Here is a 15,824-nt window from a genome sequence, read left to right as displayed (position 1 = left end):
CATGTGTGTGCGCTTCCCAGCTGAATTCCCGTGCCGCAGTGGAGGAAGGAGAGCTTAGCACCGTTCTGCTGGCTGAGTCATCCCTGTCTTCCCACCCTAGGCTGAGAGATCGATTTGCTTTGGATTCAAAGGAGAAAAAAAGAACCCAGCTTCTTCCCATCGTAAACATGGGTGGTGATTCAGGTCCCCGCTTTTTAAATAGATTTTTTGAGAGGTATTTTCTGCCCTCCCCTAGCTCCAGGTCTCTGCTGAGCCGAGAACAGCCCCTGGGAGCTGGGGTCCTGTAGATCTTCTAAATGCTGGGGACCAGAGACCTGCTGGAGCATCCTCTCTGCCCCAGCCCCAGTGACCGCAGCGAGCTCAAGCTTAGTAGATGGTGAGGATGATGATGGGCATGACTTTGTGCTCTGCATGGCCAGGGCTGAGCGATAACTCTCTGTGGGGGCAGATGCAGTCAAACCCCTGGAAAATTGGTGTGTCCTTGCCTCAGGGCTTGGAGCGAGTGCAGGGGAGTCCCGGTGTGAGCTAGGCTGTCCTGACCCCCTCGAGCCATCCTGGACAGCCAGGCTGGAGCTGAAGGCTGTAGCCACACAGCCTGTTCTTACTTAAATTCTCCTAGAAACAGGTGTTTTCATTTCTGAGTCGTTCATCCCAGATCCATAAATCAGAATGTATTGACGGAAAAAAAGCCCAGACCTTAAGCAAAGAGGCTCCTCTTGCATCTGAGGCTATTGATGAGTCCTGTTTTACTGCTGCAGACTGAGCCCTGGTTTTGCTTTTCTGGTTTTACCCTAAGGACTACCTAAAATAGGAAAATTAAAAATTTAGTAGGATGTTAGATAGTGCTGTCACACAGAAGAGAAAGGCTGGGATCCTTTCATTAACGTGAGAAGGCATCTTCTGCTCCTCTGACAGGTCTCAGTTCAAAGCTGTTTCCTTCCCCCTGGGCATTGCCCTGCTGTAACTGCTGGGTTCCTCTGAAGTGGGAGAAGTGAAACATCCTGTTCTCCTTCCTGGGTGCTCATTACACGCTGGCTAATGAGCATCCCTGGGCTGCGGGCTGGCCGTTGGGGTGGGAGCGTGCCCGCGGGTGCCGTTGGGATCCAGCTCCTCTGTGCCGGCATCACAGGGGGATGTGGGGAGGGGATGCGGCTGCAGTGAGGTCCCGTGGGAGGGACAGCGCGTGGGTCCCACCACCCAAGCCCTGCACCAGCCGTGGCAGCGCTGCTCCTTTCCAGGCTGCCGGCCGGGGCTCTTTCCATCCCGCCATCCATTTGAAACCTGCTTTGTTTGCAAAAAATACTGTTGTTCCGCTGGAATTTGTTCTGTGGCTCAGGAAACCTAGCTTGTGTGTGTGGTACCGTCAGGATGTCGCACTCTGAAGCTCACCCGTCTCTTGGCACGGGGGATGATGGACTGTGCTTCCAGCCCGGCGGTTTGGTTTTGCCGGGAGAGCCGGCAAAGATCCAGTCTGTTTGTCCCTTTGGGAGGAACCAGGATTGATTTTGTAAGTCCAAGGGCTGAGCTGCTGAGGACAAAGGAGCCCTTTGTTTATTTTCCTCTGGAATTGGTTATTTATTGAATTTTGGTTTTCAGACTGTGAGAACAGCCCGTTTCCCCCAGGTGTGTGTTCGGTCTGCCCGGCCGAGCCAGCGGCAGATCCAGGGGGGTCAGTGCCTTTCCCTTGTGCCAGGCTGCGGCTGGTGGGGGGCGAGGATGGGAACCACAGCTGTGTCCCTCCAGAGGTGGCTTTATTCCAGAGCACACGTGAAGCCGCTGAACAGCAAAAGCAACCTGTGGTTTGGGGAAACTCTAGGAACTGGCTTGTGAGGAGCTGCTGTACGCTGGGGAAACATCCCTGCCTGTGGCTTGCCGGTGTGAAGGGCGGTATCTGGTGCCACCCGTTAGGCTTGGGGACAGCCTGAGGTTGGTACCTGGCTCTGCAGCTCGGGGGGATGGGTCTGAGATCCTGCCTCCCTTTCCAGGCGTGTGAATCCCCCTGCAGAGCAGTGGGCAGAGGCGTGGGGGATGGTGCCACCAAAGCTGCCCGGTGGGGGCTGGCAGCGGAGTCCCCTGAGATGCATGCGTAGCTGGTGGAGGGGTCTGTGGGTACCGGACCCCATGGCACGGAGCAGGTGGGAGAGAGCAAGGGGAACGGCAAAGATCCCCCTCAGAACCCCCCTCCCTTTGTGGGGTCTCACCCAGACCATTCAGAGGCTGCAGCTGGCCTCTGCACCCCTGGATTTAAAAAGTTGTTGCTTTATAATTTTTCCTAATTATCCCCTGCCCTAGGAAGCCTCGTCTGCAAAAAAAAAAGGCGATAATTCAGGGAAGATGCCGCTTGGAGAAGCGCTGGGTTTGGAGCAGGGCAGTTGCTGCCTCTCACTCGGTGCTGACAGTGTCACTCAGCTGTCACTACGGGCACCGCTCCACAGTGCTGCTTCCACCTCGAGTTAAACCTTTGGGCTCTAATGCGTTTATTCATTGATTTTTATTTTCAAACAAATTTAATTAATTTGCAAGAAGAATTTCTCTAGCCAAAGCCACCGTGTCCTTTCTGAGTAAGAGAGGCTGGGTGACTTTGAATAAATGGGTAAGCTAGGGTGAAAGAATAAGAGAAATAATGGAGAACAAGAACTGAGCAGCCCATCTTGCTTGTCTCTGGTTTGGCATCTTGAAATTTGTGTAGAGAGATGTTGTGGTAAAAGGCAAGTGGCAATAACTGCCGTTCTGTTCTGCCTCTTCTGGGATGCTGACGGCTCCAGCATGGCCACATCTGTACCGATCACTGCTCACGGAGGCTGCGCCGGCCTTAGTTTCTGCTCCGTGGATTTCCATGCTCTTACTCAGCTCTAATTAAAAAAAAAAAAAAAATAGGCGGAAGAGAAGCTTGCAGGGGACGTGAGCCAGGGTGTAACGTGGCCATAAGAAGTGGATGGGAAGGCGAGTGTGTGCGGAGGGCAGGCGATGCCAGAGCATCCTTGGGCAGGAGGCAGCGCTGGCTCGTCTGCAGCTGTGGCCTCGCTGTGCCGGGACAGCGGTGGGACCGGCGGTGCCAGCAGCAGGCGGCTCTGCCAGGCCTGTGCCACCGCACCAGGGTGCTCGGAGGAAGGTCAGCGTGAGCCCTGTCCTCCCGACTGCCCCCGTCGCTGCAAGGCTGCCATCTGAGCCCGGTGCAGGGGCTGCCTGGTCCCTTAACAGCTCCTGATAAAAAATCCTGTTTTCTTTTTAAGCAGATAATGAGATTATATTTTTTTCCCTTCCTTCAGAGATTTGGTGCATTTGATCTTGCTCGTATCAGAAGCTGTTCCCTGCCAAGGATCAGAGATCTGAACATAGCTCAGCCCTCCAAAATGAAGTGATTAAATTAACTCGAAAGTGTAAAATTTCAGCATAAAATGATTCAGCAATGTGCTTTATCTACTGGGAACTCTTTAAAGAGCTCTTGGAAGTTAGCGTGAATTAGTTTGCTTAAAAGGACCTCGTGCATGTAATTACATTTAACATCATAGTGTCGCTCTTGGCCAAGAAATTAATCTTTTAAACACCGCAAACATCAATTGGTGAGGTTTCTGGCATTCCTGCTGCCTTCTGGCACTGGGCAACCTGTGTCACCTGAGGGGTGAGCAACACCTTGACCTTGCTACTACTGCGAGTTGTCACCATGTGCTCGACTGATGCCGTGTCACCTCCGTCATCTGGGTTTTGGTCCTTCACCGTGAAGGTGGTACTGTTCACCGGGAGGTCCCGTGCCTTTCCGGGGAGATTTCCCAATGATGTCTGGGGCAGGAGCGTGCAGTGATGGGGCTCAGGTGGTTCCCAGTCTGGGATCTTCCTCCTGAGCATCCTGCCGCACACAGCGGGTGCAGTGAGGGACCCTCCTCTGGCAGACCCCGCTTCAGAGCCTGTGCTGTGGCCATGGTCCTCCGCATCCTCATGGAAGCAGCTGCTACGGCATCCGTGTTTATGTTAACAAGGGGTTTGGTGTTTGTGAGGGTGAATCCCTGCGGCTCTGGAGCAATGAGGTGCTGGTTTAATGCATCCAGTTGAGATTTCCGGAGGGTTGGTTTGTCTGGGCCAACCTGGGACAACCTGTGCTGTTCCTTCCCTTTACTGCATTTCTCCTGCGCCTTTCCCTGTGAATGAAGAGCTGCGTTATGGACTCATTTTCCCATATAAAAGTGCACCCGAATGCATGCTGGCTGCTCTCTGGGATGATGGGAGCTTTCCCGAGTGTGGGAATGGCATGGCAGCGTGAAGGATCAAGGTGGTAGGAGGTAAAGCAGGACAGCAGGAAAGATCTGCGGATTATGTATCTGCTGGTACGTGGTTTCTCAGGCTGCTCTGGGTAAATGATGGCACGCAGAGGGCTGGAACAGTAATTCCGTGTGAGAATCTATGATGGATCGCTGGAGCAGTGGGGGAGGAGGTCAGGCATTAAGATCAAGGTTGGGGGGGGACAAGGTTGCAAACTTGGGGGAGGCTGGGAAGGGAGCCAAGCAGTGCAGCACCAGCAAGGATGCTCCAGAGCAATTGCTGGGAGCGGTGCGAGGAGGTGCCCTGGGTCCCCGAGGGAGCAGTGGGGGAGTGCTGAAAGCATGCTTGGTTCTCTTTTCAGGCTGGGTTGTTCCCAGTGTGATGTTTGAGCTGAGGTTTGGGTATCAAGCGCTCCTTCGCTCGTTAGCTGATGCCCTCTTTGGAAATGGGGCGGAGGAGGGACCTGGCGGGGCTGGTGCCCTGGCGCGCTCCAGCATCCTCCTGACTCCAAACTTCAGACGGATCCCAGCAATATTCATGTGTCTGAGAGCAAGTGTAGTCAGTCATGCTGAATTAAACAACCTTTTATGAAAGCTCCTGTGCACGCTTGGATAAATGAAGGCGCCTAATAGACAGTGAGTCATGACACTCTATTTATTTTCCTTGCTGAAAGCCTGAGCAGATGCAGGGGCCTTTTTTATCTGCCAGAAACATTGGAAAATGAATTTGTTACGTATGGGGGGGTGGGGGGGTGAGATCATGACAGCAGGCTGGGGCCGCAACATGCGAATGGGTGTCACGGGTGTCCTGCTGCCATCCCGGCCACAGTGCCTAGCACAGTGGCACTGGGCTCTGCTTGGGCACCCAGAGCCTGGGCAGCCTGTGCTCTCTGCGCAAGCAGACCGAGCTTTTGCTAGCAGTAAGTTAATGTGGTGGGTTTTTTTTAAATACATCCTTATTTTGACCATAGTTGGGCAACTCCAAGGAGTTCCTTTTTCAGCAGCTTTGTTCTCTGTGTGCAGGCTTTCCAGGAGCTGGATTTTCCCTGCTTTGGGAACTCGTTCCTTAAAAAAGAACCTTTTTCCCTTGGCAGTTTTATTTTCAGCTCCGATGTGATCCGTGCTGTCAGACCTGATCAGAGCAGAGACGTGCGACCTGGGACTCCTGCCTGCTCCCCTCTGCCTGGCTCGGAGCCTGCAGCACTCACTGCCTCTCCCCGTACCTGTCTGCGAAGCAGATAGCAGTTATCCCATAAGAGGTGCTGTGCTTAATTACTTACAGTAATTAAAACCTCTTACGGAGGTATCCGATAAGAGCATTGTGTCTGTGCGGAAGCGGGGAGCAGATGCTCACTAACACCCATCTGCTCTTCAGCATCACGGCCTTTCTGTGCTCCCTGAAATTCCTGCTGCAGTGGCAAAAGGAGGACAAGGGAAATAAGGATGTGGAGAAGTTTAGGAGGAGGATGAGCTCCCATCACTCGCTGCCAGCGTGTGTGAGGAATAGTTTCAATGACTTGTATCCGCTATGGGATGGGCACTGGGTGCTGGGGAGAGCAGTTGGACTGATGGCTTCAAACCTAGGTGTTGCTTTTCATCCTTGAAAAAGGCCTTTAAAAAAAAGAAAAAGATGAAGCAAGATAAGGGTGGTGTCCTCAGAGGGCAGAGCATGCTGTTGCTGTAACGTGGAGCGATTTGTGGGTGCTGCTGGGAGCGTGCGTGTGTCTGGCTCCGCTTCCCGCAGGCTGTGGCTGTTCACTTTGATGCAGTTTCTCTTCTGGTGCTTCCTCATGGTCAAAAAACGCAGGAAAACAAAAGGCTGGGGAGAAGGGGATGGTGCACACGGGTCCATGTGTGAAGGGGTGCACTGGGGAAGGGGCTGCCTGCCCTTCCATAGGCAGTACCAGCTGCCTTCTGTAGCCTTCAGGTGAAGGAGGGATGCTTCTCTCAGGGGTGGTCCTCCCCCTGCCCGGGGTCTCTGCGGACCCATGGAGATGCTTTTCCTGTCTGGCTCCAGCGATGCCTTTGTTACAGCACGAGTGGAGTCCAGGGTGGATTTTGCAGAGCGGGAGCGGTGATGGGACCCGTGGGCCACGGGGACGAAGCCCAGCTGCCACAGAGCATTGGTCACATCTGCTTAAAGTTAATGGAGCATCGAGAGTTTATGGAGACAAGTGGAGCGGGGAGAGGGCTTGGATTTGCAGAGTGGGAGATGTACTGCAAGCGCGATGCTATTAACGGGCGAGCATTTCTGTAAGGGACTTGGATTGACTATCAAGCCTTTGGGAATCTTAGAAATTTTCAAAGTGATTTTGATTTATCTCAGCCATTAGGGGAGAGAATTTAATGTGCAATTATTTTCTGTACCTCGGGAAGGGATGTCAACTGCTTGTGATCATTTTCTTTTGCAAATTGTTCCTTCTTTCCTACTCCACCCCCAGACAAAGGGTCAGCCCAAGCTTCCCCAGCTCTCCTGGTTTTGATGGAGCAGCTAGAATGCCTAATACAGATTTCCAGCTGCAAACAAGCAGGTGCTGGCACTAATGAGCGTGCGGTGAGGGGCTCGGCGGAGCCGAGAGGGATTTGGCTGGAGCTGGGCTGGCTGCTGGCCTCACATGCGGCTGCTGCTCTCCTGCTCCCTCCTGGAGCTTTGCTGTTACCTGCGCTTAGGGCTGCCGCCCGCGGGTGCCGTCATAACGGGTATCATGGAAACAGATGAGAGATTCAGAGAGAGACATTGCTGGGTGGAGGCTTTCAGAATAGGAGCGTGATGCTTTTCTTCCTTTGCCTTGTTCCCGTGCGCATCATCAGCAAACAATTTTTGCAAGAGCTGGCTAGTGGCAGTTAATCGTATTTTTTAATAAGTCTATTGCGCATCTGTGCTTGGTGCTGTCTCCCCTTCTCCCACACTTTAGAGATGGGAGCGGACAAATTTGTATAAATGAGGGTGCTGATTCATCCCTTGCAAGTTTAAGCTGAAGGAAGAGACCTGGAGCCCCCAGTGTGGGACTTGGGCTGATGTGAGAGCCGAGATCCCTCCCTTGGCCGCTGGCAGCTCCAGGTCCCTTCTTGGTGAGACAGAGTCACACTGCAAGAGTTTGATGGGATAATCAATGGGGAAAAGATGGAGGGGGATTTTGGAGCTGTAAGTGATTTTCCTTCCAGCATTTTCAGCCAAGGGAAGCTCCAGATTCCCATGAGTGTGTTCGCTCCAGCGCGGAGACACCAGGATGCTGCCAGGGAGGGCACACCTTCGTTGGGGGTACTAGGTCCCTCCAGCCCCCCTTGTACTCCTGTCCCCCAGCTTGTGTCCCCCCACCGTGCTGGGCCCCCCTGGTGCTGTGGGGCTGGGCTGGAGGGGGAGGTTTGCAGCTGCATTGAGACTGAAATGGGTCTCGGGCCACCTCAGAGGGGTTGCACGGGCTCCTCGCAGAGGCTTTGCCGACGGGGATTTGAACAGCCCCAGCCTGGCTGAGCATGTTAACGTCAAGCGTGCGAGAGCTGTAGGAGGAGAGAGGCAGGGCCAAAGCCAGGCCTAATTGGAGAGGAGGACAAGGGCTCTAAAGCAGATGTGAAAAGATAAAGAGCTCCATAGACTGGTTTGAATTCAGGAGCTAAAGTAATGCAGTAAGGAGGGTTTTTTGAGCACAGAGTAAATAGCGTATTCGTCTGTTTATGTACTGCTTGCGAGTGCAATAAAGCTGAGGTCACGGCTAATGCAAACAGTTTTCATTAAGAAATAATAAAAAATAAAAAGCCATTTCACGTGCTGATAAGAAGCCAGTTGGTTTTTATATTTCACCAGCAATTTAAGCCATACTCAAAGCCATTTATCTTTTTCCAGTGCTGGCTGCAGAGGATATGAAAAATGCAGCAGGCTGCACATATGTAATTAAACTTTTGGCAGAATCTTTGCCCTGCAGCTTTACTAAGAAATTCAATAATGATAAATAGAGTAGAATATATAGAGGACTTTTTTGTGAACAAGATTTAAAATAATGTATGTGGCGCAGATAATTATTTGCCAAATAATTGTCTTGGCAACGCTCTTGTGAGTACCCTTGTCTGATTGTGTCAGCTATTCTTTTAAAACCACCCCTTGTTCTGCTCTTATCACTATGCCAATTTGCTATTGAGGCTTTCCTGATTTCCAGCCAAGTCTCTGTTTAGCTGTAATTATTGTTTTGTTCCCCTTAGCCTGCGCAAGATGCAGTGTTTCAAGCTGGGAGCACTCTGGGTGCTGCTTTTTGTGTGACAGCCACACAAATCCCTTCCTGGGCTGTGTCCGACGCTGTGAGCTGGTATCATTGCTCCACTGCAATTATCTTTTTTTATTATTATTATTATTTATCTTTTCCAACAGCAATTGGAAGTAAAGCACATCGCTTGACCCGTCTGTGGTTTGTAGTCTCACTGTTATATGTGACACTACCGGGAAAATGACACTGGGGTTGTCTCCCTGGCTTTGGTGTTGGTGCCTTTATCCTCTGCTAATGCACCGATAATTTGTGTGAGAGGCAATTCTGTGTTAAAATTGTCCATCCAAACCACAATAGGAACTTGTCCTAGAAAAGCTGCATCTATTCTGTTTATTTCCCACAGATTTCCCCCATTTGCTGCTGGCAGGAACAGAGCTCCTTGCCCCTGTGGGTACCGTGGCACCCCCCTGTCCCTTGTCACTGCTGTCCTTGGATCTGCTTCAAATATGCTTGCAAAAAGTCTGATTTTCATTAAAGGTTTTTTCAACAGTAGCAAGAAGACTACTTGTAAGTAAAATAAAATAACAAATTAAAAAGTTATCTAATAGAAGTGGTACTCTAGGAGATGGTGGGTTCGTATTAAGCAACAGAGCTGGTCTGGGCATTCGTGAGAGCTGTGAAATGGATCTTTTCTGGTAATTTGATAATGGGGAGGGAGCGCTGCCGGAGCACTGTGGGAATTCCCAGCAGAACGGGGATAGCTGAAGCTTCCCCAGTTACGCCACTCGAGCAGATGAACGCCGGCTGTTGCATCCCTTGCGCAGATCCTTCGCGGAGCTGGGGAAGCCGAGTGCCTGCGAGCGGAGCGGGGTGTGCGGGGGGAGCGCTGCTGCCCATGTTGGGTGCTCTCGGGCATCTGTGCCTGCGGCTGCGGGCAGCCCCGAGGTGCAGCTGGGTCCCTCTGTGGTGCTTGCTGCCCCTCGCCGGGTCTTTCCCTGTGGCTGCGGCCAGGCACTTAGCAAAGCATGCTGCTTCTCCGTGAAAATTCACCCGCAGATGGGAGGCGGGGGAGCTGAAATCAAAGCCTGGAAAGGCTTCGCTTTGATGTTTAAACGCCAGCAAAAGCCTTGCTCTGCCTTGCGGCAGGAGTCCTGGGGGACAGCGCAGCTGTACGGTGAACCCATCAAATCCAGGAGTAAGGGAAATAAGGAGAAAGTACGACTGGAGTAAGGCAATGAAAAGCCCGACAAACCCACAGCTCGAAGCACTGGGAGTTCCCGTGCGTGAGTGCAGCCCGATTGCCAGGGCGGGTTTGGACAGCTGGGTCAGGCTGGAGCAGGAGGTGGCTCTGCTCTTCCTGGGGATTCCGTGCGCGTCCCAAGGGGAGAGCGAGCAGTCCTGGGCATGGTGCCACTGCGGGCAGTCCCTTCCCTGCCGCCAGTCCGGGGAGAGCTGTGATTCCCCAGGTAATGGTGCATGGGAAACAGCCAAAAGGGAGATGGGAGTGTGATAGCAGGGGAGCAAATTAACGTCCTTTCGCAAGCAGAGCAGATGCCGAGGCAGGGTTGTTTTGTTCAGAACCGGAAAGCTAGATTTTTGGAAATGCTGATGACATTTGGTTTATCAGTTCTGCAAAGTGCCAAGTGAAAAGCAGCTTGGGAGGTTTTGATTTTTATGGCTCATTCTGCCTAAACCATGGGGAGAATAACTGACATCTGGGGTTTCCGTCATGGCTCTGCTGTGGGTTTGCTGCCTGGCGCTGGGCGAGGTGGTCCTGCCTCCTGCGCCCATCCTCTGCCTGGCAGCACGTGGGCATCAGCCGTACTGTAACGGTCAGAACTTCCCTGATAAAGTAAAACCCTGGTTACTCATTATTTAGTTTATCCCAGAGAAGGTGAGGGTGACGTGGGCAAGGACGTGGCCAGAGCAGTGATGTGGGGTGATGGATGGCTCCTTGACTTGGCATTTTGCTACTGCTGTGCTGCGCCTGAAGAGGCTGGATAAAGCCGGGGAAGGTGGAGGCAGGCTCCAGCCTGAGCCTGGTCAGCGGTAGAGCTGGGGTGGGTGAGAAAGAGGTAAGGGAAGATCTAAGATTGCAGAGGAAGATGCATTGGACCCAGGCTGGCATTGTCTCGGACGGCACATGAGTGAACAGCTGGGTTTGGTTTTAGGCACAGTCTTCAAGTCAGAAATGCGAAGGGTGGACTGGACCAGGCCACACCATGAGATGAGCAAAAGGAAAAAAAAAAAAAAAAAAAAAGAAGTAGAAGAAAATTGCCGGCGATGGAGTGGCCTGTCTGGTGTCAGTAACGCTGTTTGTAGCTGGTGCTGTGAGAGACGAGGTGGAGGTGCTACTGCGCTGTCAGCAGGCAGCTTTGGGGGCCTGATTTAACTAAAACTAAGTCACTGATACCACATTCTGTGTTTTCCCTGCATTCCCCCAGCAGATACCTGAGGTCTGCAAAACGCAAAGGTTCCCCAGCAGCCACCGAGACCTCCGCTTTCAGCATTCATCCTGCATTTGTACTTTGCAAAACTGCCTCGAGAGCCTGCGTTGCCCAGGCTGTCACGGTGTCATGGTCGCTTGTGCTTTTATTGAACACTTGTTGCTTTCTATAAATGGAGAAATGCTGGTGTTTTGTCACTTGAATGTAAGTGCACATCTCTAAATGTCATGTAAACTGTTTTTTCTCCACCCTGGAAAGCTCTTGACACCAGAGGGGGATTCCTGCACCTCTCTGCATCCTCGCATCACCCTGGTTTTTGTGCAGGCAGCTCGGGCAGCGCTGCGCTCGTCATGCTGCAGTGATGGGGCTGCTGGTCCATGGGTCTGTGGCCAGGACAGGGTCAGCTGAGGATAACGCTATTTTTGGGGCCAGGGGGACATGTGCCAAGCAATTAAAGTAATCCAGTGGTCTGGCAGAAGGAGGGAATTTCATCTGTAAGTGGCTTTAGCCTTGGCTGCCCCTTTGCCAGGGGTCTGCTGCGCCAGCGTTCCTGCAGTGAATTGGATGAGCCACCCTGCTGGATCTGGCTGTTCTTGTTATTGCTTCAAAAAAATAAATATTTGTCTTTGTCCCCGCAGGCTGGAGTGCAGCTCTGCCATCAAATGTTACTGCGTGTTATTGACTGGGCTGGGATTTGGGGACAGAAAGTGTCTGGCTCCTTACAGCTAACAAAAATAATTATCTGCGCAGCATCTTGCTCTGTTGACGGCGTGGCAGCGGTGGTGGCCTTCTGGGGGAAGGCACGAGAGTTGCCGGTGTCATGGTTGCAGCCCTGGCGATGCCGCCCAGGGATGCTCCTGTAGCATGGGGGGCAGCAGGAGGGAATCCACCAGAGCTCTGCCTCGTCCCACTGCCGTCAAGTGGGGTTTTCATCTTTGATCTGTTTTTTTGGTATCAAAATACTTGAAATCCTTGGGTTTGTGTTCTGAGGTGTTGAGGGCCATTTTGGGATGCCTTTACGTCTCCGTCTTTGTGTTACAGATGGCAAGGTGTGAAGTGGTGCTGACACGCCTGCTTTCCCAAGGTGACCTCCTGTGTCAGTTTGCATGAGCCCCCTTATGCCGAGGCTCTTAACTGGTGCTGAGAACACACACTGTGCAATGTGCGGCGTGACAGTCGGCATCGTCCTGCCGCCAAACAGCAGGGGAAGCAACTGGCATTCCATCAAAACAGTTTCAGATGGCTTCTTACACTGTCTGCGAAAAAAATCTGGGAGTGGGTGGGTCAAGGGACAGGAGAGAGAATTACGTAAATCCAGGGGGAGATAATTATATTGTCTAAATGTCAGAGCTTTAATATGAAGCCGTAGCTGTTGCTGTGTGATGTTGAGGAATTTGTGCTCCTTGTTTCTTGGCTTCTTTTCACCTTTTCATGTTGAAGGTGAACAGTGAAGGGCTCGGTGCGTGTTGGCTTTATTGCGGTGCTCCCTGGTGCTTGTTCCACCCGTCGCAGCTCTCAACGGGGCTTGGGTTTTAGTGGTGTGGTTTTAAATAACCGGTTGAAATAGAGCCGGTAGTAATGGTCCTGCTGGGAGCAGAGGAGAGCCTGGGGTTATCCAGTGACGTATCTGCAAATGGCAGTGGCAAATCTTTTGGTAGCGGAACAGTCGCTAAATACAGCACTCGTTTGGTGACTGGGGTGAAATCAGAATGAAGCGTTGCAGGGTTTTTCCTTCATCAGCAAAGGCAACGGGAGTGCAGACCTGCCAGGTTTGGGGTTGGTGGGGGGGGACAGTCTCACCACAGGTCCCTGTGGCTGCTGCCTGGCAGCTCTGTCCTCATCATCCTCGTCAGCAGCCGGTGCCAGAGCTTGGCCCCCCCAGATTGAGACTTTGCAGGCAGGTGTGAGCCCAGGGAAGATGCTGGGGCACTGTGTGGAGCCAGGAGCAGGTCCCCGGAGGAGGAGGCGGCGGAGGGTGAACTTCTGCTTTGCCTCAGGGTCTCCCTGGCCCGTGGGCGCTGCAGTCTGCATGGGGGGAAATGCCCTACCCTGACCTGAAATGAAGTGGGCGATGCACACACCTTCAGCCCTTCTTTGGTCAGCGTTATTCCTTCTCTCTGCTTTTTCCTTCTGGGAGGGGAGGCAGGAGATGCCCAGTTGTCTGTCTGTCACCCCCTTGGCTGACCCAGCTGTTTTTCTGTACCCCCAGACAAAGGTGAGAACGGGGAGCCCTACCAGAGGAGGAAGGGTGCGGGGGCCAGCCTGCCAGACGGCCCCCCAGCGTTCCCCGTGGCCAGGGACGGGGCCCCGTCGGCCGGCAGCAGCAGCTGGAGGCGGATTATGCTGATGATCCTCGCTATAACCATCCACAACATCCCAGGTAAGTCCTGTCCATCTGTCCGTCCCTCTCTGCTCATGGGCAGCCGCTTCCCGGGGTCGCTGCCATCCCAGGAGGCTCGTACAGGGCTGCTGCCTTCTCGCCCTTCTTTTTCTTGCTGCTCGCAGGTGGCACTCGCCAAGTGGGTGCCCGGTTGCCTTTTGGCAAGATCTGTCCCATCGAATCTTGCTGTCTTGGTAGGGCTGAACCGTGCAAGGTCTTGGCAGCAAAACTCCTTACGGGGAGGGGGCTTGGGGGGAGCCTGTAGGCTCAGGCTTGAACATCGGCAGCCTCGCTCACTACTGCCAGCCTGTCGTGGGCGAAAATTGTAAATCTGAGAGTACATTGAGAAAGACGACACTGTAAAGACAACAAATTCTGGTCTCTTTTAGTTTCTATTCTGATCTCTGTACCAGCAAGAGATGCGTTTTAAAGTGCTGCTTCTCTGCGGGAATACATACGGTTGGGGTTTTCTTATTTGAGGGATGGAGTTTGCCATCAGATGGAAAATTGCAGAGCCCTGAGTCTTAGAGGGCTGCGTCCTGCCAGGGGCTGGGCTTTGACACTGTGGAAAAAGAGGTGATAAAAGAAAACAAACCCTGAGATAAATTTGTAACAGCTGAGGACACTCAGCTGCTTTGCAGTTCTTGGTGATGTTGAAAGTAAAAAACAGAAGGCAACCTTTCCCAATGCTTGCGTTCCTGGTTTCCTCTCCCCTCCCTCCTCCTCCTCTTCTCCTTCCTCTCCCCTTTTCTTTCCCCCTTCTCCGCTCAGTCTCTGCCCGTTTCAGGTTGTAGTTTGGGTTCAGGTGGAATAGGAAAACACTTTTCTACATAACTTGGATCTGTAAATGTGGGGAAAAACGATGAGTGCCTTTGGAAGAGCCGTGTTTTCCGAGCTGGGGTGAACGCGTGGCTTGTTGGCAAGGAGGTGGCTATTGTCAGCCAGGAGAGCTGCAGCAGCTCAGGGCTGGCTGTAACCGTCAGAGCTGGGGAGGGGGCAGCTGCCTCGTGGGGTCGTGTCTGCTTGTCTGTTCTGAGAGCGACTTTCATCCGAGGCCAGGGCATCCGTCTTAAATGCCATCGCTGGCTGGGCTTCCCAGGTGAGAAGCTCCGTTACGGGTCTGTAATCATAGATTCTCTATTTCTCCCCCTCCAAGGGCACTCCAGGGTTAAATGGCAGGAAAAAAACGAAGCGAATGAGTGGGTTGCCTCGGTGTTGGAGCTGGGCTGTGCCAGCCTGGCTGCAACTTGCTTTCTCTGGGCAGTAATCGCTTCCTTCCAGCCAGTCATCAGTTCCCAGCACCCTTGGGTGCTCCTGCTCCTACAGCCTGGGGCACCCAGTCAGCCAGGCTTTTGTTACCCTGAGAGTGTGTGTGAGTTAATATTTCACTGCACCTTTTGTGTGTGATGTGCCTGTGCATCGCCAACACGGGCTGTTTCTGTACATTAGCTCTAGTCTTGGTCAGCAACAGCAAAATAATTTTCCTCTTTTCATCCCCCCCCCCCTTTTTTTTTTTTTTTTTTTTTTTTTTTTTTTTTGGTTCTAGATAGATAACTCGGATGCCTTAGTTCAGCTCCTTGTATTGCTGGGGGAGGCAGATGCCTGGCAGACAAGGCAAGTAGGAGCTTTAAATTAGCCACACACGCAGAAAAAGGGGAAGCGTTTGCACTGAGCGAACTGTAATTGGATTTCATCCTTCAAACAAAGTGTCAGGGAGCTGGGGTGAAGGGCTGGGTGGCATGTGCATCGGCTGCCGCAGGCTGTGTCAGCCGGGGATTCCTCTCTGTCACCAGCAAAAAAGGAGGTTTTGTAGAGGAGTGAACAAAGCATCACCTGTAGCAATAGGTTAATGGCAGCATGGCCCTGGCTCCCGCAGGGACACCAGTCTAACCTTTCATTGCTTCTGCCAGAGCACAAAGCCACCCTTGGACAGGTACAGAGGCTCAGAAATTCTCTCTTGCATCTTAAAGGTCACAATATTAAAGCTTAATATCCAGAGAGGTGTGGGGGAGCGGTGGCCTGCAGATGGTTCTGCTGCTCAGCCCCTCTCCGGAGGCTTGGCTCAGCTCAGTGGGGGTCTCTGGGTCAGGGTGGGGCTCTGTCCCTACCAAGCCCTGTCCCCAAAGTCCCCCTCCTGCTCTTTTCCCATCGGCATGTGCCTTTCCAGCAGCTTCACAGCGCTGTTGTGGGGCTGGGTGGGTGGCAGTGGCTGTTTGTGCTCGGTGGGGCCGCTCACTGATGGCAAAGCCCAGCACCACCGTCCTCCGTTCAGCCGGGATTTGCCCAAATCCAGAGGTTTCATGTCGTGGAGGCTGGACTTGAGCCCGCGTCTTCCATCGTGCAGCCCCGAGCCCTGCCTGAGATGGCAGGGTGCCAGCACCGATTTCGCCCTAATAAATGATTCAGGTTATGATTAAACCGCGAGCTGGTGGCCTGCTGTGTGCATTACCAGGGTCTCTGGTCTTTCCTGCGTGAGGCAGATGCTGGTCCAGCTCTCGGTGGGCAGCGGGACGGGGCTCAGCTTAGCTTTTGCCAAAGGTCT

General features: G+C 52.8%; 2 protein-coding genes across 3 annotated transcripts in view; one reads left to right on the top strand and one right to left on the bottom strand.

Moving 5' to 3' along the window:
- The window catches only part of SLC39A11 (solute carrier family 39 member 11), a 98,470-nt gene that overhangs the window by 40,211 nt on the left and 42,435 nt on the right, over positions 1-15,824 (top strand). For both annotated transcript variants that reach the window (XM_080387029.1, XM_080387030.1), the window contains exon 6: positions 13,112-13,282. In XM_080387029.1, the coding sequence (XP_080243155.1) occupies positions 13,112-13,282 (171 nt within the window). The remainder of the gene's footprint in view (positions 1-13,111; positions 13,283-15,824) is intronic.
- SSTR2 (somatostatin receptor 2) overlaps positions 1-15,824 on the bottom strand; it is a 99,093-nt gene that overhangs the window by 55,535 nt on the left and 27,734 nt on the right. The window lies entirely within an intron of this gene.

The sequence above is a fragment of the Falco punctatus genome (genome assembly GCF_963210335.1).
Source record: "Falco punctatus genome assembly, chromosome: 1".
In the NCBI taxonomy this organism is placed as follows: domain Eukaryota; kingdom Metazoa; phylum Chordata; class Aves; order Falconiformes; family Falconidae; genus Falco; species Falco punctatus.
This window is presented reverse-complemented; position numbering and strand designations above follow the sequence as displayed.